At 27.4% G+C, this 23,098-nt stretch overlaps 2 protein-coding genes across 4 annotated transcripts in view; one reads left to right on the plus strand and one right to left on the minus strand.

The window, feature by feature from the left end:
• Nucleotides 1-2,572: 2,572 nt before the first annotated feature.
• Nucleotides 2,573-23,098, plus strand: part of LOC124432358 (fatty acyl-CoA reductase wat-like) — a 71,697-nt gene continuing 51,171 nt past the window's right edge. Inside the window, exon 1 of the mRNA XM_046981271.1 lies at nt 2,573-2,700. The gene's annotated coding sequence lies outside the window, so the exon portion shown is untranslated. The remainder of the gene's footprint in view (nt 2,701-23,098) is intronic.
• On the minus strand, nt 10,573-17,974 carry LOC124432444 (fatty acyl-CoA reductase wat-like). 3 transcript variants are annotated; one of them, XR_006944261.1, is made up of 10 exons: nt 17,848-17,974; nt 16,210-16,544; nt 14,179-14,427; nt 13,510-13,655; nt 12,692-12,801; nt 12,426-12,621; nt 12,092-12,331; nt 11,072-11,329; nt 10,796-10,998; nt 10,573-10,697 (listed from the first exon to the last, which is right to left on the minus strand). XR_006944261.1 is itself a non-coding variant. In XM_046981422.1 (10 exons), the coding sequence occupies exons 2-10, from the start codon at nt 16,522-16,524 to the stop codon at nt 10,914-10,916; spliced, it is 1,512 nt and encodes a 503-aa protein (XP_046837378.1). In that variant the 5' UTR covers nt 16,525-16,544; nt 17,848-17,974; the 3' UTR covers nt 10,573-10,913. The 3 variants fall into 3 exon arrangements, 2 of the variants coding, with proteins under 2 accessions (XP_046837378.1, XP_046837377.1); XM_046981422.1 differs by having other exon boundaries at nt 10,573-10,998; nt 11,072-11,138; nt 11,226-11,329; XM_046981421.1 differs by having other exon boundaries at nt 10,573-10,998.

Below are 23,098 nucleotides of genomic sequence, written 5' to 3' on the forward strand. Positions count from 1 at the left end.
ATTATCATTTATCTAAGCCATAAAGTTGTTATGTAAATATCGTTTAAATACATATATCTTACTTGTACCATGCTCCAGAATAGATCGCAGAAATATCATTCTGCTTCTTTACATAACTCAGGAATGATAGCAATTGGGAAAGTATAACGATTTCTCTCAGTCATATTTACGAATTACAATAACTATAGATTGATTAGTTTCAGGGGATTCCATTTTTGAATAGTTTCAAGAAAATACATTTCCATATCCTCCTCGTTTGCTTCACATTTGTAAGATAAACGAAGAAATATATTAATATCTACCTCCCTTTCCCTTTCAAAAAATTATCTAAATTGTAACAATAGATAATAGCATTGAATAACATATAACATTGTGAAAAACGGCTTGCATTTAAATTAATACCTGAAGTTAATCTTTCCACTTATGACCTTTCTGCCAATTCTTCATTTTGATACAATATTTTAAAATTTCATTTATTATATCTAATTTCAATTATATTGTGTGATACCAACGACGTTATTGATAAATTTATAATGGCTATTTTATAACAAGTATTTATAAATCAAATATATTTTCGGAAGAAGCAAAACGATAATAGATTCGGGTGACATCATGCGGCAGTAACTTGTATTCTTTCACCGCGGCGTTTTAGCGCCATTGTTACTTGATTACGTTTATTTCATAATTGCTCTATTGGACTAAAGCTTCCTGACATATCGACATTTGTGTGCAGGCAACATTTGGATGTCTTAACGACCCTATTGAACGGGTGACCGGATCGAGACCGGGAGATGGGTAATTTTGTAAGGATTACAAGTGTATGGAAAATTAGCAATTTTTAATAAAATTCTTGTTTAGTATACAGATGTAGTGATACATTATTCTAACAATTTTTCAATCTATTTTTGCTGATTCACATATTTTCTCCATTATGTTTGATTAACCTGAATTCCTAGAGGAGTTTTAGTTTTTATTCGATGTTTTTATTATACTATGATTCTTCAGATATTTTTCTCTAAAAGTCTGACTATTAGATATATATATATATATATATATATATATATATCAATATGTAATATATTAGATATCAATATGAAGTAGAAAAATTATTTCCTACCTCGTTCATGAAAAATTATATAACTTCTTCAGATCGACCCAATATGCTTGTAATCTATATGTTTGTTAAAAATCCACTTCAACGTCTTTCAGTTTATTTTCATATATTAATTCCCTGCTTTAATGGGCATAAAAAAATTTTTTCTTTTGATTGTATCAGCTCTTTAAAAAAAAATAATTATAAGTATGATATTAAGAAGGATATTTCTTTTATATTCGTACAAACTTAAGTAGTTGCATTTTGCAATATTTAACTATAGACTTTTGAAAATTATATGAGGTATTGATCTGAGTCTCTCGACCGACAAACGACGCTTATAATTGTGTTACTATATGAGAAATATGACTTTGAAAGAATTCTATTAAACCATCATTTTTAACACTAAATTAGTTGGCGTAATTTCGGTCAAAGTGTTCAATTTCAACTAACTTGTTGCAACAGCCTTCTCCTATACGTCAGCATTTATCGTCATTCCCATCATTTCTGCTCTTTCAAATCGATCTGCAAACGTATAGATGAACATAAACCTGAAGATATTAAAAAATTCTTATCTCATTAAATTGATTGATTCTTTTCGATTGTTTTTCTTTCTATTTTTTGAATCGAATTTTTCCATTCATCTCACATTAGTATGATAGAAGATAGATTAATGATTCTATTAGAAAAAACATTAAAAAAAGAAAAAATATTATAATCGAATATTATTTACGCATTTTACAAGGTTATGACATTATTCTTCTTCGTTTAATCGAGCGAGCACAAGATCGTTATTAAATCCAATTGGATAAAACGTAATCATGACAGTTCTTACACTTACGCCTCTATAATATTGTAAAATTATAAATAATGAGAGAATCGTTTGATCTGTGAGCGTTTGTAATGTAATCTATGATGGTAACTAAAAAGGTCATATATTTCGTGTAAAAAGTATTTACTTAATAGTATAAAGTCACTTCTTTAGATTAAATTTGCATATGTATTGTTCTTTTTCAATCGAGTATATATATATGTATGTATGGTCGTTATATAAATATGGATGTTTAAAAATAATAGGTAATGGAAAATACATTATGTTAAATATGGCTTGTGGAATGACTTCTAAGTGAATTCCGTTGCTCTGACCCCTATTTTAAAAAGAGATATGACTTTCAAAACTACATTTATAAATGTTAAAATTATTCGTAAAATATATTTTACGTAAAAGAATAGGTATCGAGGTAAAAGGTAAAGGTAATAGCTAAAAGGTAGATCAAAGAGGTTTTAAATTATTTATCAATTTAATCGAATAACTTTGCACTTATTAAGATGTACGGGAAGCACAATTGTTGAATTCATATGAATTCATAGCTTAACCCATTGAATTCAAATTATAAATTTACGTTTAAATTATAAATTATAAATATACGTTATTGTGTCAAGTTTAGATAGGTTAAACAGTGGATATAAAAGGAAACTATTTCCTGTAATAAAATTCAGTGGAACGGTAAGGTTCATTCGAGTAACGTTGATAGATGACTGATATTGACAACTTCGTGGATAACATAATCAATTCTTGTTCTGCGTAATAGAAAATACTTCTGAAAGTAAGTAAAATTCATATGTTTATTAAAAATATCATAATTTTTATATTACATCGATAGAAAATTTAACAATGCAGAAGTTAAATACGAATTTCACATGAAAATCAAATTGTCTCTGGTCAAATAATTCTTACTATAATTATAAGACTTCTTTTTATTAATAAATATAATAAATATGAAATCTTATTATATAATAATAAGGCTTATATAAATTACAAATTAAATGGTACTGGTACCATTGGATACAATATAAATCCCAATTATGGAATAGAATATGAAATAGCATTAATTATAAATAAAATGAAATATAAATGAAAAATAAATCACTTTTCCATTATTTCTACATTGCACGAAATTAGTAAGTTTGTTCTTGGGACGAATATCCAAGATTGAAAATTATTAAAATGTTCGCTAACAAGTGTATTATCGATGGCTGTGTACATAGATATATACCCCATTATTATGTTTAATTAACATAAAATGACTAAGCGATCATCTTAGACCACATTAGGAGTTAACTGTATTCCTGCTTTAATCTTCTTATGTATAAATGTATTTAAATATATAATTCTTTTATATTCGTTTTGTTGTTATACGTAAATGCAAAATAAAATATGTATTAATTATGAATGAATTTCTAGTGGCGATACAAATCATATTTCCCATCTATTTTTTACTTGACCTGGTGAAACCATACGTGTCGATTTATCTATGGAATAAATTCAAGGCGAATTCTGACCACTGGAAACATATCTTTTATTTATTCATTGTTAAAAAAGAAAACATATTAAGACAAACGATTAAGGGATAAACCTCGAAGATATATTGCAAGATTTTATTTAATACTTCCTAGTTTGCAAACGATTTTACATTCTGGCGCGCTTGAATAACGGAACGATCATATATAAATATGCATGTATATAAATAGACACACATAAGGAGATGCTGAATTATTTTCAACTGATCACAGAACAAACGATTTTCTAATTACACCTTTATAAGTTCAAAATATTATAAATGAATTAGTGGCTTAGAATATTATTGAAGCATACATGTAAGAACAGCCATGATCTCTATTCATTCAATCGGTATTAATTAAGATAGTGTGATAGCTTGATTATATGAACAAAAATCAGTTAATCACATGGGATTGGAAAATGCTTGAATAATATTCGAAAGTACGATTATAATATTTTTTTTAATAGAATTATCAGCCTACTAATAAGAGAAATGTGAAAGAACTCGTGCTACAGCATAGAAAAAGAACGATCCAAGAATATATGTTAATATTTTTGTTTACAGATTGATTTGAAGAAACAGAAATGATGGAATTGCAAATAAAAGCGGAAGACCAAGAAACAGCTATAGCGAAAAATAATTTGAAACTTAGAACATCGAACGAATAATCGTCAAATGAAACACTATCTTCAGTTAAAAACATCCACAAATTAACGACGATTCAAACCTTCTACGTAAATCAATGTCTTTTTATAACCGGCGGTACAGGTTTTATGGGAAAAATGTTGATTGAAAAATTATTACGAGGATGCCCTGACATCAACTGCATTTACGTTTTGATACGTAGGAAAAACGATAAAAGTATCTCTAAAAAAATGGAAGAAATTGTCGAAAATTCGGTGAGTCCTTCATTTACAATCGATTATTATTTTTATCTTGTGATTTGATTTTCATTCAACTCTACGATTCTGTGTCTTCACTCAATATTATTTATATTTAATACATTTAATAGATTCTTTTAAGAAGAAGAAAATTGATAAAGAATTTTCAAATGTCTCCTTCTTTCTTGTAAACCATATTAGAAAGTGGTAGCAGTAAAGCATAATAGAAAGCAGGCTCCTCAATAGTTTGTTTTCTGTATCTTTTCTGATATTAACGTTAAAATTAATATTTAGACGGAAAATATTCTCTACTTAGTTATATAATGACTTTGATGGAAGTCATGTAAAAAATTACAATGAAATGCATTTCGAAATATATGAAAAACAATTAAAAAGAATGGTTTAGAAAAAGATTTCCAAAGTCGAACACAGTACTTCTAATACATTAATACATTCATGATCAAGCGTATAAAGCGATATGAACAGCTGGATACCAAGTTTAATTTGCAAATATCTATAGCTGAATACCGCAATGATTTGTTATTTAAATATCCATATAGGAAATGTAGCTTCTTGATATCATACTTTCAATTAATTTGTGCTTAAAATTTAAACGGGAAGTTAAATATTGAATAAAATATTACAGGAAATATTAAACTTAGAAAGAGTTATTTATATTGATGAAATTTATATTTAGCAAACGAATATACTGAATTTTCTAAGACATAACTAAATAACGTATTTACAGATTTGTTTCAGCTAATAGCTTTACGTTGTATCATATAATAACTAGAAATTGTGCACGTTTTATAACGAAATTAAATCAAATTAAATGTAATTGAACAAAAAATTTATCAATAAAAATTTAATATTTTAATAATAATGTTCTTTCGATAAAATGCAATTCGATAAAATATTGAATTTTATACCTATGATTTTTTTTTCAAAATCTGAAAATAGAAGTTGTAACACCTCGTTTTCACTTTTTGCTCATATTCTAGACATAAGACTACGTTAGCGGACTCGAAACCTTAAAACTGTCTAATAAAAAATAATAAAATAAAACTGTCTAATAAAGAGACTGAATTAGGGAAAGATCAGTTTTGTTTTCGAAGAAATGTCGAAAAATGTGAAGCAATGCTAATCCCACGTCCGAACTTAGATAGCCGAATGAGAAAGAATCAACACTAGTTTGCGTTATTTTTAAATCTGTAAAAGCTTTTTTGTAAAGTTGACTCTATCAAGCTTCTTGGTAATCTGAGCATAACTAAAATAATATTCAGAGAAAGAATATTTACCTATTATTAGGTAATTTTTATTTATTTATGTATATATATTTATGTATATATATAATATCTTATTTTTTTATTTTAACTCGTTTTAATTAGGGTGAAGTGTCAAACGAAAATATGTTTCTCTGTGAACAAAGAAACGACAATTCACGTTTATTGTTCACTCTGTTAAATTTTATATTTTACTCTCGTACTACTTCTCTAGTCTACGTTCTATTTCTTACTACCAGTTTCTCTCCCCAAATCTTAACGGTTCGATTTGTAGGTAACAAAAGAATTTGTAGATAACAAAGACAAAAGAAGGGCGGGCCATGAGACGCGTGACAAATCTACCTGGAGAAAGTATACTTTCTTTACATATATGTCTATATATATTTAGAATATTTATGTATATTTGTCTATAATTTGTAATTATGTTATCTATAATTTTGTAGAATCAAACTGTAATGATAAGAACTATTAGAAACTATTAGCCTAATACTGAAATTAATCAACCTTGAACAAGAAAGTATAAGGCACGCCATTTTTTTATTTTAGTCTAATAAAGCATTTTTTCTAAAATAAATGATAAGACAAATATATCTTGGCAGCTTATCCGTAATCAAACAGATCGTATCGATTATAAGAACTGGTACTATTTGTGGAAAATACGTGTAGATAAAATAAATTGGTCGATATTTTGTATTCCAAAAGCTGCTGTATCAAATTGCTTCATTAGTCGGTGTAATAATAGAATGTTCTTCGTCGACATTTTTCTGAATTCCTTAATAGTGATGATTGAATTCTGTAAAAGTGATTGGATTATCCGTAAATATATAATTATAAATAGGAATTTCTTCGATAGATTTGAAAGATTACAATACGCGGTAATTTAATTTATTTTTAAACGTCATTTGGTTTAATCGAAAATGTTTCGATTAAACGTGATTAATTGACGCTATCTTCGATTATTCGCTATGTCACAGGCACTAAAAATTAGCGCATTAATAAATAAAAGATATGTTTCCAGTGGTCAGAATTCGCCTTGAATTTATTCCATAGATAAATCGACACGTATGGTTTCACCAGGTCAAGTAAAAAATAGATGGGAAATATGATTTGTATCGCCACTAGAAATTCATTCATAATTAATACATATTTTATTTTGCATTTACGTATAACAACAAAACGAATATAAAAGAATTATATATTTAAATACATTTATACATAAGAAGATTAAAGCAGGAATACAGTTAACTCCTAATGTGGTCTAAGATGATCGCTTAGTCATTTTATGTTAATTAAACATAATAATGGGGTATATATCTATGTACACAGCCATCGATAATACACTTGTTAGCGAACATTTTAATAATTTTCAATCTTGGATATTCGTCCCAAGAACAAACTTACTAATTTCGTGCAATGTAGAAATAATGGAAAAGTGATTTATTTTTCATTTATATTTCATTTTATTTATAATTAATGCTATTTCATATTCTATTCCATAATTGGGATTTATATTGTATCCAATGGTACCAGTACCATTTAATTTGTAATTTATATAAGCCTTATTATTATATAATAAGATTTCATATTTATTATATTTATTAATAAAAAGAAGTCTTATAATTATAGTAAGAATTATTTGACCAGAGACAATTTGATTTTCATGTGAAATTCGTATTTAACTTCTGCATTGTTAAATTTTCTATCGATGTAATATAAAAATTATGATATTTTTAATAAACATATGAATTTTACTTACTTTCAGAAGTATTTTCTATTACGCAGAACAAGAATTGATTATGTTATCCACGAAGTTGTCAATATCAGTCATCTATCAACGTTACTCGAATGAACCTTACCGTTCCACTGAATTTTATTACAGGAAATAGTTTCCTTTTATATCCACTGTTTAACCTATCTAAACTTGACACAATAACGTATATTTATAATTTATAATTTAAACGTAAATTTATAATTTGAATTCAATGGGTTAAGCTATGAATTCATATGAATTCAACAATTGTGCTTCCCGTACATCTTAATAAGTGCAAAGTTATTCGATTAAATTGATAAATAATTTAAAACCTCTTTGATCTACCTTTTAGCTATTACCTTTACCTTTTACCTCGATACCTATTCTTTTACGTAAAATATATTTTACGAATAATTTTAACATTTATAAATGTAGTTTTGAAAGTCATATCTCTTTTTAAAATAGGGGTCAGAGCAACGGAATTCACTTAGAAGTCATTCCACAAGCCATATTTAACATAATGTATTTTCCATTACCTATTATTTTTAAACATCCATATTTATATAACGACCATACATACATATATATATACTCGATTGAAAAAGAACAATACATATGCAAATTTAATCTAAAGAAGTGACTTTATACTATTAAGTAAATACTTTTTACACGAAATATATGACCTTTTTAGTTACCATCATAGATTACATTACAAACGCTCACAGATCAAACGATTCTCTCATTATTTATAATTTTACAATATTATAGAGGCGTAAGTGTAAGAACTGTCATGATTACGTTTTATCCAATTGGATTTAATAACGATCTTGTGCTCGCTCGATTAAACGAAGAAGAATAATGTCATAACCTTGTAAAATGCGTAAATAATATTCGATTATAATATTTTTTCTTTTTTTAATGTTTTTTCTAATAGAATCATTAATCTATCTTCTATCATACTAATGTGAGATGAATGGAAAAATTCGATTCAAAAAATAGAAAGAAAAACAATCGAAAAGAATCAATCAATTTAATGAGATAAGAATTTTTTAATATCTTCAGGTTTATGTTCATCTATACGTTTGCAGATCGATTTGAAAGAGCAGAAATGATGGGAATGACGATAAATGCTGACGTATAGGAGAAGGCTGTTGCAACAAGTTAGTTGAAATTGAACACTTTGACCGAAATTACGCCAACTAATTTAGTGTTAAAAATGATGGTTTAATAGAATTCTTTCAAAGTCATATTTCTCATATAGTAACACAATTATAAGCGTCGTTTGTCGGTCGAGAGACTCAGATCAATACCTCATATAATTTTCAAAAGTCTATAGTTAAATATTGCAAAATGCAACTACTTAAGTTTGTACGAATATAAAAGAAATATCCTTCTTAATATCATACTTATAATTATTTTTTTTTAAAGAGCTGATACAATCAAAAGAAAAAATTTTTTTATGCCCATTAAAGCAGGGAATTAATATATGAAAATAAACTGAAAGACGTTGAAGTGGATTTTTAACAAACATATAGATTACAAGCATATTGGGTCGATCTGAAGAAGTTATATAATTTTTCATGAACGAGGTAGGAAATAATTTTTCTACTTCATATTGATATCTAATATATTACATATTGATATATATATATATATATATATATATATATATCTAATAGTCAGACTTTTAGAGAAAAATATCTGAAGAATCATAGTATAATAAAAACATCGAATAAAAACTAAAACTCCTCTAGGAATTCAGGTTAATCAAACATAATGGAGAAAATATGTGAATCAGCAAAAATAGATTGAAAAATTGTTAGAATAATGTATCACTACATCTGTATACTAAACAAGAATTTTATTAAAAATTGCTAATTTTCCATACACTTGTAATCCTTACAAAATTACCCATCTCCCGGTCTCGATCCGGTCACCCGTTCAATAGGGTCGTTAAGACATCCAAATGTTGCCTGCACACAAATGTCGATATGTCAGGAAGCTTTAGTCCAATAGAGCAATTATGAAATAAACGTAATCAAGTAACAATGGCGCTAAAACGCCGCGGTGAAAGAATACAAGTTACTGCCGCATGATGTCACCCGAATCTATTATCGTTTTGCTTCTTCCGAAAATATATTTGATTTATAAATACTTGTTATAAAATAGCCATTATAAATTTATCAATAACGTCGTTGGTATCACACAATATAATTGAAATTAGATATAATAAATGAAATTTTAAAATATTGTATCAAAATGAAGAATTGGCAGAAAGGTCATAAGTGGAAAGATTAACTTCAGGTATTAATTTAAATGCAAGCCGTTTTTCACAATGTTATATGTTATTCAATGCTATTATCTATTGTTACAATTTAGATAATTTTTTGAAAGGGAAAGGGAGGTAGATATTAATATATTTCTTCGTTTATCTTACAAATGTGAAGCAAACGAGGAGGATATGGAAATGTATTTTCTTGAAACTATTCAAAAATGGAATCCCCTGAAACTAATCAATCTATAGTTATTGTAATTCGTAAATATGACTGAGAGAAATCGTTATACTTTCCCAATTGCTATCATTCCTGAGTTATGTAAAGAAGCAGAATGATATTTCTGCGATCTATTCTGGAGCATGGTACAAGTAAGATATATGTATTTAAACGATATTTACATAACAACTTTATGGCTTAGATAAATGATAATAGGTTTACAAAATGATTTTTTAAAAGTATTTTCCTCAATTGCTATATTTATTATCAACAAATCATATGAAAAAATTATAATATGCGTCCATGTCTTTTGACAACTAATTCAAATTTCTGTATCGATGTTAATTCCAAAATATCAAAATACCTTACGGATTAGCCATTTGCCGTCTTACCTGAGGCTTAACAGTTAACAGTTCTGCTATAAAAAGTTTTGCCTTCATTATTTTCGAAGTTAAATATAAGATGGTAAACTTTCTGTTGAGATATTGTAAGATAGTCAAGATGTAATTGCCGGTTTTAAAAGATTAAAATCTAAAGATCTAATACGGTATAAATTTCATTTCTTCTCAAGCTTTTATAACCTTATTTGTACATTTTAAAAGATGAACTGGTTGAAATTAAAATGAAATATTCAATTTCAATTAAAAATTGCCCAGATATAATAGGAATTATTTTTAATGAATATAAGGTAATAATATCAAAAAATTATGAAAAAGAAAAAGATGATTGTATTCATAAATTAACATGAAAATATATTTATCATCATGATTTTTAAGATGGATACTTTTTTATACATCTTTGAAATCCAATCCGCATTAAGTACTATACCCTCATTTGAAATAGAATTCGCTTAAATCTACAAATATCAATAGTTACAGATTCAAGTATATTTTAAGTCGCAATGATTAACATTCATATAAAGAATTATGTAGAGAAAACCTTAATATTATTTACCTATATACAATAATAATTAGACTATATGGATGTCAATTTCAAACATAGGAAAAAACTTCTCAAAGTTGCATTGTCACTCTCCATAACGTCAGTTGCTTAATTTACCCATATTCGAACGTTACATGTGTCGGAATATCATGACCCAAGTTATAAGGAATACACAGACGATAAAAAGTTTCAATGCTTGATGTATCCAGTAAAGTCTTGAAGATTAAAAAGACAAGTATGATTTGAAGGTCATTGTGAATAATAGACGATCAATGAGAAAGAAGATACCTTCGCCATTTTATACGAGCTTGTGGAAGCGTTTCAATGGGATCCTTTAAGACGTACATTCTTATGCCTAGAATGTAATTTTCAAAATATTTATCCCAATTGATATCCTTTATATCACAAAAGAATAATTCGCGATCTTCCGTCGTTAACTTACTTAACAGTTCGTTCCATCTTTTATTGGTAAAGTTCAATTTGGTAGTAGTAAAATATTGGAATAATTTCGACAGTGTATCAATTTTTTTATACATTTTGAGTAACCTTAAACGTAAGCGTAAATTTGTTAAAAATTGTATGATCATTGAAAAGATAGGTGCCGCATATAAAAATAATTAAAGCTACATTTAAAGAAAAGAAAAATACATGAACATTGGAAAATCAAAGAGTAAATAAGTGTTGTAGAAATACTACATGTCTGATAGATGATAAAAAAAATTGATACAGTAATTGTGCCAAGAAAAGGAACTCAAAGATCGGCTACTAAAAGAAAGGAGATGGGAGATCCAATTATTAGAATTTTACGGACTATTAAAGAACATGACAGTAACTAAGAACAAGACACCTCGAATTTCTAATGACTTTTTGGAAAAGGGGTGAAACAATTATGACAAAGGGTCTTTCATTCAGTTCGTAAGATGCATGATATCGGCGAAGTATCATATGAATAATGTGATTATCATTATGTACTTAAGAAAAGAATGTGCTGACATGGGTGTAAATAACCACATTGTTGCCCTAGATATTCAATCATGTACCAATTTGATACGAATTAATTATAGATTAATGGGAAGACAAGTTTAAACTAAATTGTTTGATGATCTGTTTTTTCTTCGAAAAATTGTCGAAACATGCGAATCATTGCTAACCCTAGACGAGTACTTAGAAAACTCAACAAGGCCAAACATAAACTTTAAGGAATTATTACATTTGAAATAGACTGATTGAATCGAGTTTTTTGAGAATCTGAGAATGACATGAACCATAGGATGCATCGAACTCAAAAAGAAAATAAGAAAAAATTACCTTGGCTTTTTACCTGTACAGAACGCAATCGTATCGATTAAAATAGCTGGTAGTATATGTAGAAAATACGTGAAGATAAGATGATTTGATCGATATTTTATATTCCAAAAGCTTATGTACCACATTGCATCGTTAGTCGGTAATAATTTAATATTCTTCTTCGACAATTTTGTGAATTCCTCATAAGTGATTGCATTATCCATAGATGTGTAATTATAAATAGGAATTTCTTCGATGGATCTGAAAGATTACAGTAAGCGGTAATTTAATATTTTCTAATCGTCATTTGGTTTGATCGAAAATATTTCGAATAAACGTGATTAATTGACGTTACCTTCGATTATTCGCTATGTCCCAGGCACTAACAATTAGCGCATTAGTCGCCAGATCTCCGGGTATAATGTTTACATTTAACGATGCATCGCAAAGATTAGTTCGTATTATTCCCATTGCTACACCTGCTGTAGTGCCCACTAACCCGTTCATATTATCGGTCCATCCTTGTGTAGGTTCTATATACGTTGGTAGCACTAAGAATATTAAGTTAATTATTATGTATTATTTATTATTTTGTTCTAACAGAGTCACATTATTACCAACCGATTCCTGGACGAAATATTCCAATCGGCATTAAGCCAGCATGTCTTTTTACGATATCCTCGGCGATTGATTTCGTATAAACATATGTATTCGGCCATTTTCCAAGTAAGCTAATATCAGAAATAAGGTTCAATTTTTAATTGTCGGTACCTATAACTTGTCCTCTTAATATATTTTTAATATATTCACGAGCGGAAACGTACTTACAAAGCGTCATTACAATATCGATAGATGGATATACGTAACGAAGTTCTAGCGATAATGTTATTGACAAAAATAATGAATAGCCACAAAAATTGCAAATCTTTCATTTATCAAGCAGATTTTTCAAGTGACGTTATATAACTAAAGAACATTATTATTAAATATTAAATTGTAATTGTTAATTTGTTTCTTCAATTTCGTTTAACTTTGTTAAATTCTATTGTCAAATATGTTCAACTGTGATATTATTTTTTAATTCAAAAATGAATTGTAATTTGTGTTATGATTAGATACAACCTAAAGATAGTATTCAAAATGAATTTGAAAAAATGTTATCGAATTTCACTTTACAGTACATTCATTATTTTCGTTTCCCAGAAATATAATCAATGAATTTAAATAGAATTTAAAATTTTAATGTTTTCAGTAACTTTTCATGAATTATTTTATTTCTGCCCTAATATTTTGACAAAAATTTACTTAAAATAAAAACATTATGTGGAATAGATTTTTGAAGATTGTATACGTATCCAGCTAATCGTTTGGCTCGACAAATGTATGGAAATATAATGAGAGAAAACAATCGTGAAATCAAGATTCGGTGATAAACTTACTGCGGTGTAGCATTATCGATCAATTTCTCATCCATAGATTCCATCAAATCGATGAATTCGTCGGCATTCATCGATGGATCATAAAATTTCTCCTCGATCTGATTTTCAAGACAATTGGCATAAGCCGTTGATACATGGACGAAACTCTATAACATAAAAGATAACAAACATTCATTAGAGTCAGATCATTCAATTAAAGATCCACATAATTAATAAAATGTGCAGCGTGTCTCAATAACCATGTTACGAAACGATATCATTGCTAATTTTACTGATTCGAAGAAATAACGGAGAACGTAATTCTTTGGTTGAAAGGAACATACATTAATCAATTGTTTGTCAGAATCATTTTTTCAAGTTTTCGATGTCACAGAAAGTCTGTTAAGTAGGGATAATACTTGTGAATTCTATGTCAAAGATGCGATTTCATTTTTCGTATTTGAATTTTACAAACAATAAAATATAAAAGAGATTTGTTCAATAATTTCATCGCCTTACTTCAATTTCCTTTCTTGGAAAAATTTCTGTGACTTAGAGAAGGATCTGAGTCATACATTAATGCGTTTTTCTGAACCAAACAATTGATTTCTATCTCTTATCATAAAAAGTAATCGAAATAGAGATTGATGATAGAGTTATTAGCACACATACAAAGAATAGAATGCGTACCTTTAGTTTCGACATTTCCTTAGATAAGTGTATCAAATCCTTCAGGCTTTGAACATTAATAGCTGCCGCCAATTTAATTTTCTCGTTGAACCGCACAGTAGCGGCAACGTGAAAAACAATAGAGACTTCCCGTATGAGTTTAGCTCTATCGGTTGTCGAAATACCGAGATTCGGCAAACTACAGTCACCCTCGATCGCCACTATGCGATTTTGGAATCCTGGCTGCTGCTTTCTCAGCGTGTTAAATAACTGAAAAGTGTGCATTGATAGGTTTATAAATATTTCCTGTCCCACATACGCACCTACGTATCATTAATAGAGGAATGACTAAATAGTCGGACCCTATGTCGTATCTTCAACTCACTTTGTTAAATAAATGTTGAAAACATTGAAAAGTGGATATATTACTGCAGAATAAAGCCTTGAATCTATCGAATCACGATCATTTCTTTGTTATTGAGCATTGGTAAATAACGAGATGATTTCTATTTTTATGATTTATGCATTTATTTTATCTTATATTTTCTTCCCTAATATTTGATTTCTAAATTTCTAAATTATTCCTTTTTCATTTCTAATTTATAGAAATAGACAGCAAATAACAATTTATATATAATTTAGACAGTGTCTTAAAGATAATTGTAAACATTGACATGTTTCGATATGAATTCTCTCTCCAGAGAATGAGGGTCGTAACTTACCGCATTAAAAATCTTTTACCAAATTTTTTTATGCTATCAAACTATTTTCTATTATCTTTAGATTATAAATAATGTGAGAAAATGAATAGAGAACAATGACGATACGATTGAAGAAAAAAAAGAAAGTTGGATTCAAGAAATCTGCTAAAGTACCCAAAATAACTCTGATGCGTTTAACACATGAAAAACGTTGAGAAAAAAAATAGATATATTTATTTGGCTTGTGAAAAGAAAACTAACAAACTTTTAAAATTTGGCCTCATCATTCTTAATTCCTTAAATATTCTTATGCATTCTTATTAGGGAGTTTTAACGTTTCGAGACCGCTAACGTAGTCTTATGTCTTGATTACTAGCAAAAAATGAAAACGCAGTGTTACAACTTTTACTTTCAGATTTTGAAAAAAAAATCATAGATGTAAAATTCAATATTTTATCGAATTGCGTTTTATCGAGAGAACATTATTATTAAAATATTAAATTTTTATTGGTAAATTTTTTGTTCAATTTCGTTTACTTTGATTTAGTTTCGTTATGAAACGTGCCTAATTTCTAGTTATTATTTGATACAACGTAAAGCTATTAGCAGAAACAAACCTGTAAATACGTTATTTAGTTATGTCTTAAAAAATTCAGTATATTCGTTTGCTAAATATAAATTTCATCAATATAAATAACTCTTTCTAAGTTTAATATTTCCTGTAATATTCTATCCAATATTTAACTTCCTGTTTAAATTTTAAGCACAAATTAATTGAAAGTATGATATCAAGAAGCTACATTTCCTATATGGGTACATATTTAAATAACAAATCATTGCGGTATTCAGCTATAGATATTTGCAAATTAAACTTGGTATCAGCTGTTCATATCGCTTTATACGCTTGATCATGAATGTATTAATGTATTAGAAGTACTGTGTTCAACTTTGGAAATCTTTTTCTAAAACATTCTTTTTAATTGTTTTTCATATATTTAGAAACGCATTTCATTGTAATTTTTTACATGACTTCCATCAAAGTCATTATATAACTAAGTAGAGAATATTTTCCGTCTAAATATTAATTTTAACGTTAATATCAGAAAAGATACAGAAAACAAACTATTGAGGAGCCTGCTTTCTATTATGCTTTACTGTTACCACTTTATAATATGGTTTAGAAGAAAGAAGGAGACATTTGAAAATTCTTTATCAATTTTCTTCTTCTTAAAAGAATCTATTAAATGTATTAAATATTAAATACTATTCAGTGAAGACATACAATCATAGAGTTGAATGAAAATCTAATCACAAGATAAATATAATAATCGATTGTAAATAAAGGACTCACCGAATTTTCGACAATTTCTTCCATTTTTTTAGAGACACTTTTATCGTTTTTCCTTCGTATCAAAACGTAAATGCAGTTGATGCCAGGGCATCCTCGTAATAATTTTTCAATCAACATTTTTCCCATAAAACCTGTACCGCCGGTTATAAAAAGACATTGATTTACGTAGAAGGTTTGAATCGTCGTTAATTTGTGGATGTTTTCAACTGAAGATAGCGTTTCATTTGGCGAATATTCTTTCAATGTTCCAAGCTTCAAATTCTTTTTCGCTACAGCTTTTTCTTGGTCGTTCTCTTTTATTTGCACTTCCATCATTTCTGTTCCTTCAAATCGATCTGTATACAAAAATATTAACATATATTCTTCGATCGTTCTTTTTCTATGCTGTAGCACGAGTTCTTTCACATTTCTCTTATTAGTAGGCTGATAATTCTATTTAAAAAAATATTATAATCGTACTTTCGAATATTATTCAAGCATTTTCCAATCCCATGTGATTAACTGATTTTTGTTCATATAATCAAGCTATCACACTATCTTAATTAATACCGATTGAATGAATAGAGATCATGGCTGTTCTTACATGTATGCTTCAATAATATTCTAAGCCACTAATTCATTTATAATATTTTGAACTTATAAAGGTGTAATTAGAAAATCGTTTGTTCTTTGATCAGTTGAAAATAATTCAGTATCTCCTTATGTGTGTCTACTTATATACATGCATATTTATATATGATCGTTCCGTTATTCAAGCGCGCCAGAATGTAAAATCATTTGCAAACTAGGAAGTATTAAATAAAATCTTGCAGTATATCTTCGAGGTTTATCCCTTAATCGTTTGTCTTAATATGTTTTCTTTTTTAACAATGAATAAATAAAAGATATGTTTTCCAGTGGTCAGAATTCGCCTTGAATTTATTCCATAGATAAATCCATACGTATGGTTTCACCAGGTCAAGCAAAAAATAGATGAGATATTTGATTTATATCGCCACTAGAAATTCATTCATAATTAATACATATTTTATTTTGCATTTACGTATAATAACAAAACGAATATACAAGAATTATATATTTAAATACACTTATACATAAGAAGATTAAAGCAGGAATACAGTTAACACTCAATGTGGTCTAAGATGATCGCTTAGTCATTTTATGTTAATTACACATAATAATGGGGTATATATCTATGTACACAGCCATTGACAATACACTTGTTAGCGAACATTTTAATAATTTTCAATCATGGATATTCGTCCCAAGTACAGACTTACTAATTTCGTGCAATGTAGAAATAATGGAAAAGTGATTTATTTTTCATTTATATTTCATTTTATTTATAATTAATGCTATTTCAAATTCTATTCCATAATTGGGATTTATATTGTATCCAATGGTACCAGTACCATTTAATTTGTAATTTATATAAGCCTTATTATTATATAATAAGATTTCATATTTATTATATTTATTAATAAAAAGAAGTCTTATAATTATAGTAAGAATTATTTGACCAGAGACAATTTGATTTTCATGTGAAATTCGTATTGTTTAACTTCTGCATTGTTAAATTTTCTATCGATGTAATATAAAAATTATGATATTTTTAATAAACATATGAATTTTACTTACTTTCAGAAGTATTTTCTATTACGCAGAACAAGAATTGATTATGTTATCCACGAAGTTGTCAATATCAGTCATCTATCAACGTTACTCGAATGAACCTTACCGTTCCACTGAATTTTATTACAGGAAATAGTTTCCTTTTATATCCACTGTTTAACCTATCTAAACTTGACACAATAACGTATATTTATAATTTATAATTTAAACGTAAATTTATAATTTGAATTCAATGGGTTAAGCTATGAATTCATATGAATTCAACAATTGTGCTTCCCGTACATCTTAATAAGTGCAAAGTTATTCGATTAAATTGATAAATAATTTAAAACCTCTTTGATCTACCTTTTAGCTATTACCTTTACCTTTTACCTCGATACCTATTCTTTTACGTAAAATATATTTTACGAATAATTTTAACATTTATAAATGTAGTTTTGAAAGTCATATCTCTTTTTAAAATAGGGGTCAGAGCAACGGAATTCACTTAGAAGTCATTCCACAAGCCATATTTAACATAATGTATTTTCCATTACCTATTATTTTTAAACATCCATATTTATATAACGACCATACATACATATATATATACTCGATTGAAAAAGAACAATACATATGCAAATTTAATCTAAAGAAGTGACTTTATACTATTAAGTAAATACTTTTTACACGAAATATATGACCTTTTTAGTTACCATCATAGATTACATTACAAACGCTCACAGATCAAACGATTCTCTCATTATTTATAATTTTACAATATTATAGAGGCGTAAGTGTAAGAACTGTCATGATTACGTTTTATCCAATTGGATTTAATAACGATCTTGTGCTCGCTCGATTAAACGAAGAAGAATAATGTCATAACCTTGTAAAATGCGTAAATAATATTCGATTATAATATTTTTTCTTTTTTTAATGTTTTTTCTAATAGAATCATTAATCTATCTTCTATCATACTAATGTGAGATGAATGGAAAAATTCGATTCAAAAAATAGAAAGAAAAACAATCGAAAAGAATCAATCAATTTAATGAGATAAGAATTTTTTAATATCTTCAGGTTTATGTTCATCTATACGTTTGCAGATCGATTTGAAAGAGCAGAAATGATGGGAATGACGATAAATGCTGACGTATAGGAGAAGGCTGTTGCAACAAGTTAGTTGAAATTGAACACTTTGACCGAAATTACGCCAACTAATTTAGTGTTAAAAATGATGGTTTAATAGAATTCTTTCAAAGTCATATTTCTCATATAGTAACACAATTATAAGCGTCGTTTGTCGGTCGAGAGACTCAGATCAATACCTCATATAATTTTCAAAAGTCTATAGTTAAATATTGCAAAATGCAACTACTTAAGTTTGTACGAATAACAAACTTACTAATTTCGTGCAATGTAGAAATAATGGAAAAGTGATTTATTTTTCATTTATATTTCATTTTATTTATAATTAATGCTATTTCAAATTCTATTCCATAATTGGGATTTATATTGTATCCAATGGTACCAGTACCATTTAATTTGTAATTATTATAAACCTTATTATTATATAATAAGATTTCATACTTATTATATTTATTAATAAAAAGATGGCTTATAATTATAGTAAGAATTATTTGACCAGAGACAATTTGATTTTCATGAATATAAAGAAATTGAAAGAAGTCGGAATTGCGTATCAATTGGCACTTATTCGTTTGATGTACCAATTCTCGAGACGATTTTTGCAGCAACCATTTCTTATCTCTTCGTCGACTTTTATCGGTACTACCATCATATCGATCTCTAAACGTATAAAAAGTAATTAATTGGATGAAATAGAATATGTTAAATACAAAAGATGTTATCGTAAAATATCTTTAATGTGATTTTCATTGTTATACTATATTAATCATTTATCATGATCGTTCAACCTATTAGATCATTTCACTAATAACACCGCCCTCTCTTGGTCCGCCATGATCAAAACCTCATGAAGAAAATCCCAGATAGAGTCGCTTCCGATTTTGATGAGCTTTCACACAGTGAAATTGGACGGAAAATTAGCAGACACGTATTTTTTCTTAGGTGTAAACACTTGACGATTTCCGAAAAAATTGGCCATTTTGTCGAAGAAAAAATTAATTATAATTGAAGAACTTGCTCATGCTGCTTCAAAATAACTTAATTCGTAGTGCAGCGGTTAAATCGTTAGTGTACCATTTTTCAAATCCATCAACGATTTTTTTTCTTTTTCTTCTTACTTGTTATTGTGAATATTATAAATAAACGATAGACATATATTTTTTATGACACAGTAAAGCTTTTTTCATTATTTATGTATAATTTTTTCTTATCATCATTTGAGAATAAAACTTGAGAGAAAAAATATTTTTTGCATGCATACATTCATTGTTTGCATGTGTTATTAACAGTCGCGTTATTATTTCGAATTCGATGAAGAAACATACGAATTAATTAATACATTAATTAATTTTCACAGTATCTTACAATGTTTCCTTTTACCTTGGATTCGTCCGCAAGTTCAAATGCAAAGAGGAAGATTATTTAAATAAATTAAAAATTTACTTAGTTAAACAATCGGACGTTTTTGATTTATTCCATGAAAGAAAAAGAATAAATGAATAAATAAATAAATAAAATAGTGATGTATGATGAGAAAAGATAAAAGCATGCATAATCTATTTAATTGACAATGAGTGCACGAATTTTGTAATATCAAGTAATATCGTTTAAACTGATCTATTTAGAATTTGAAAAAAAAATTTTTTTGCTTTTTTTGCATTTGATTTTATTTCAAATTCGAATCTATAGTTGACATTTGTATTCTGTCTAATTGCACTTGTACCATTTTAATAAGCGTTTAATAATAATTTATAATTATAATAAACATTATTATTATTATAGTAAGATATATTTATTTATATAAGAGTATGATAAATAAAACTACATATTATTTAAACATTTTATTATTATATTTATTAATTGTAGTAAGACATATTATTGTACTAATATATATTTGATAAGAGACAATTATAAATTGACAAATAAAAAAAAAATATATATATATATATTATTTTCTTTTTTGATTCAATTATCTACGTACCTATTACTTTTTAACATACATATTACTTCAAGAAAAACGACTTTTTGTAACTTTATATACATTCCAGGTTTGCTAAACTAATTTCTTTATCAATTTTAGATAGCTAATAAGTACGGAATATATCAAATACTATATACTAGTAAATCGAAATAAAGAATATCAAATTTGAATGAGTATGACATAATAATCAATGAAAAGTAAACAACTAAGTGATTCTACGATGAGTTCATTTCTTTGATAAACAAATTTTTTTTTTATTTGGAAATATCAAGAAATAAATCCACCTGATACCAAGTCAATCTCTTTATAATTTTTTTCTACAACGGTCATATCTTGTCCGTTTGTTTTAAACAACACTTCAATCATTTCTACATCCTGAAATTGTAAACATAAACGGACACGTAAAGATCTTCTCTATTTCTCTATCGTATTCATACGGGTTTTTTTTTGTCATCCGCTCTTAGATTTAGCTTCGTAATTGTATTAACACAACAACGGAATGGTCTCTAATGCGATGAAGTTCAAGTTTTTTTTAAAGATCGTTCCGATTAATTCGAGAGAATAAAATAAGAAGGTAAAAACAAAAACATATACAGGATGTCATATACTGTAAGTTTTCTAAATTTTTTCCGGTGAACACAAACCGACAACTAATATTAATCACTCATATTAATGTAAGATTAAAATTTTCATTAATAAGTATTCATTACCCATGGCATTACCCGTTCATTAACACTCAGCGATAGACCTAAATAATTCAAAAAATTTTTAATTAAGATAATTTTCTAACGTATTAGTTTAGAACATAAGTATGTTAATATTTTTATGTAGAGCATAAAAAATTACATCAATTGTTCCAGTCAAATATATAAGTTTCCATTAAAATAAAAAATGCAGTTGTATTTTTCTGACGATCCGATCCACATAATTACATAAAATTATTTGCGTATTATGCACCATTTAATAACATTTAACTACATTTAATACCAATTAACTTATAATATTTTTTTTATTCTCAATTGTTTAAATTGTATAAAAGGTTAATCCCTTCCAATTGTGTGGGACACCCTGTATACTATATATGTGGTATCGAGAATTTTAATTCCTGCTTTGTGCGTGAAATGTTAACGAGCCTGCCATGTATAAATGTCTCATATCGGTCTATTTATGAATTTCCTGAAGCTATGTTCCCTATGATTTTCATAATTGTAAATCGATTAAAATTATGAAATTGTGCGTGTAGAGGTAGAAATGTGTGCGTGTAGAGAAGACGGTATGGTACACGATCATGTCCTACCGCATAGGGAAAGAGGTCAGTGTTAACTAATTGATTTACCTGTCTACCTGATTTTACTGCTTATTATTAGTATAAACGCGAGCTTCATACGAGAAACATATTTCTGTCGAGAGAACAAAAAGAAGGATGTTCGACTTGAATCTTGATACTTTATTGTTCGAGTGTATTTCTAATTCAGTGAAATTGAAAATACATTTAAAGGTGAATAGAATTTGTATATGTATTAAGAACAAAAAAAAAATCATAACTATGCGTAATATGAAAATTTAGTGATACACTTCTATAAAAATTCAAATAAATAAGTCAAGTAAATAATTAAAATTTTTAAGTTATATAAGAAAATTTATGATTTACGTGGAATTACGATGAAAAATCAATCCAGGCGTTTGATTTAATAAGATTATATTTATAATAATTATTTGATTATTAGATAATTGATTAATCTAATTTGATTATAATTTAATAAGATCAAATAAAATAACCTGCCATTATGTATCGTTAATGTCTAATAATAAAAATAAAATTTGTATAATGTTAAATGGGCATTTAGGGCCATGCCAGGTAATTGGGGAAGGGGGAGAACATTTTCTTATACTTTTTGATATATTAATACATTTTAATATTATATAACGATTTGATTAATTTAATAATACATTTTTTTTAATTTATTAACATACAAACAAATACGGCGAACATTTCGATCTTTTCTTTAGGTCACCATCAACGCAAAATATAATAAAAAATTGAACTATAATTAAATACAACGTGCGCTATGGTTTACAAACCCTTGTAACGTTCCATATATGAATAAGAGATGTAAAATAATAAACACGTGCGGTTGAAGAGGT

This window comes from Vespa crabro, chromosome 25, assembly GCF_910589235.1.
Source record: "Vespa crabro chromosome 25, iyVesCrab1.2, whole genome shotgun sequence".
Classification (NCBI taxonomy): domain Eukaryota; kingdom Metazoa; phylum Arthropoda; class Insecta; order Hymenoptera; family Vespidae; genus Vespa; species Vespa crabro.

Excerpts from the sequence above, each read along its gene's own strand:
- LOC124432444 (XM_046981421.1), bottom strand. The coding sequence starts at position 16,524 with ATGATGGAAGTGCAAATAAAAGAGAACGACCAAGAAAAAGCTGTAGCG. Across the intron at positions 12,332-12,425 it reads GACATAGCGAATAATCGAAG|ATCCATCGAAGAAATTCCTA; the intron begins GTAACGTCAATT and ends GTAATCTTTCAG. Across the intron at positions 10,999-11,071 it reads GCTCGTATAAAATGGCGAAG|ACTTTACTGGATACATCAAG; the intron begins GTATCTTCTTTC and ends TTAATCTTCAAG.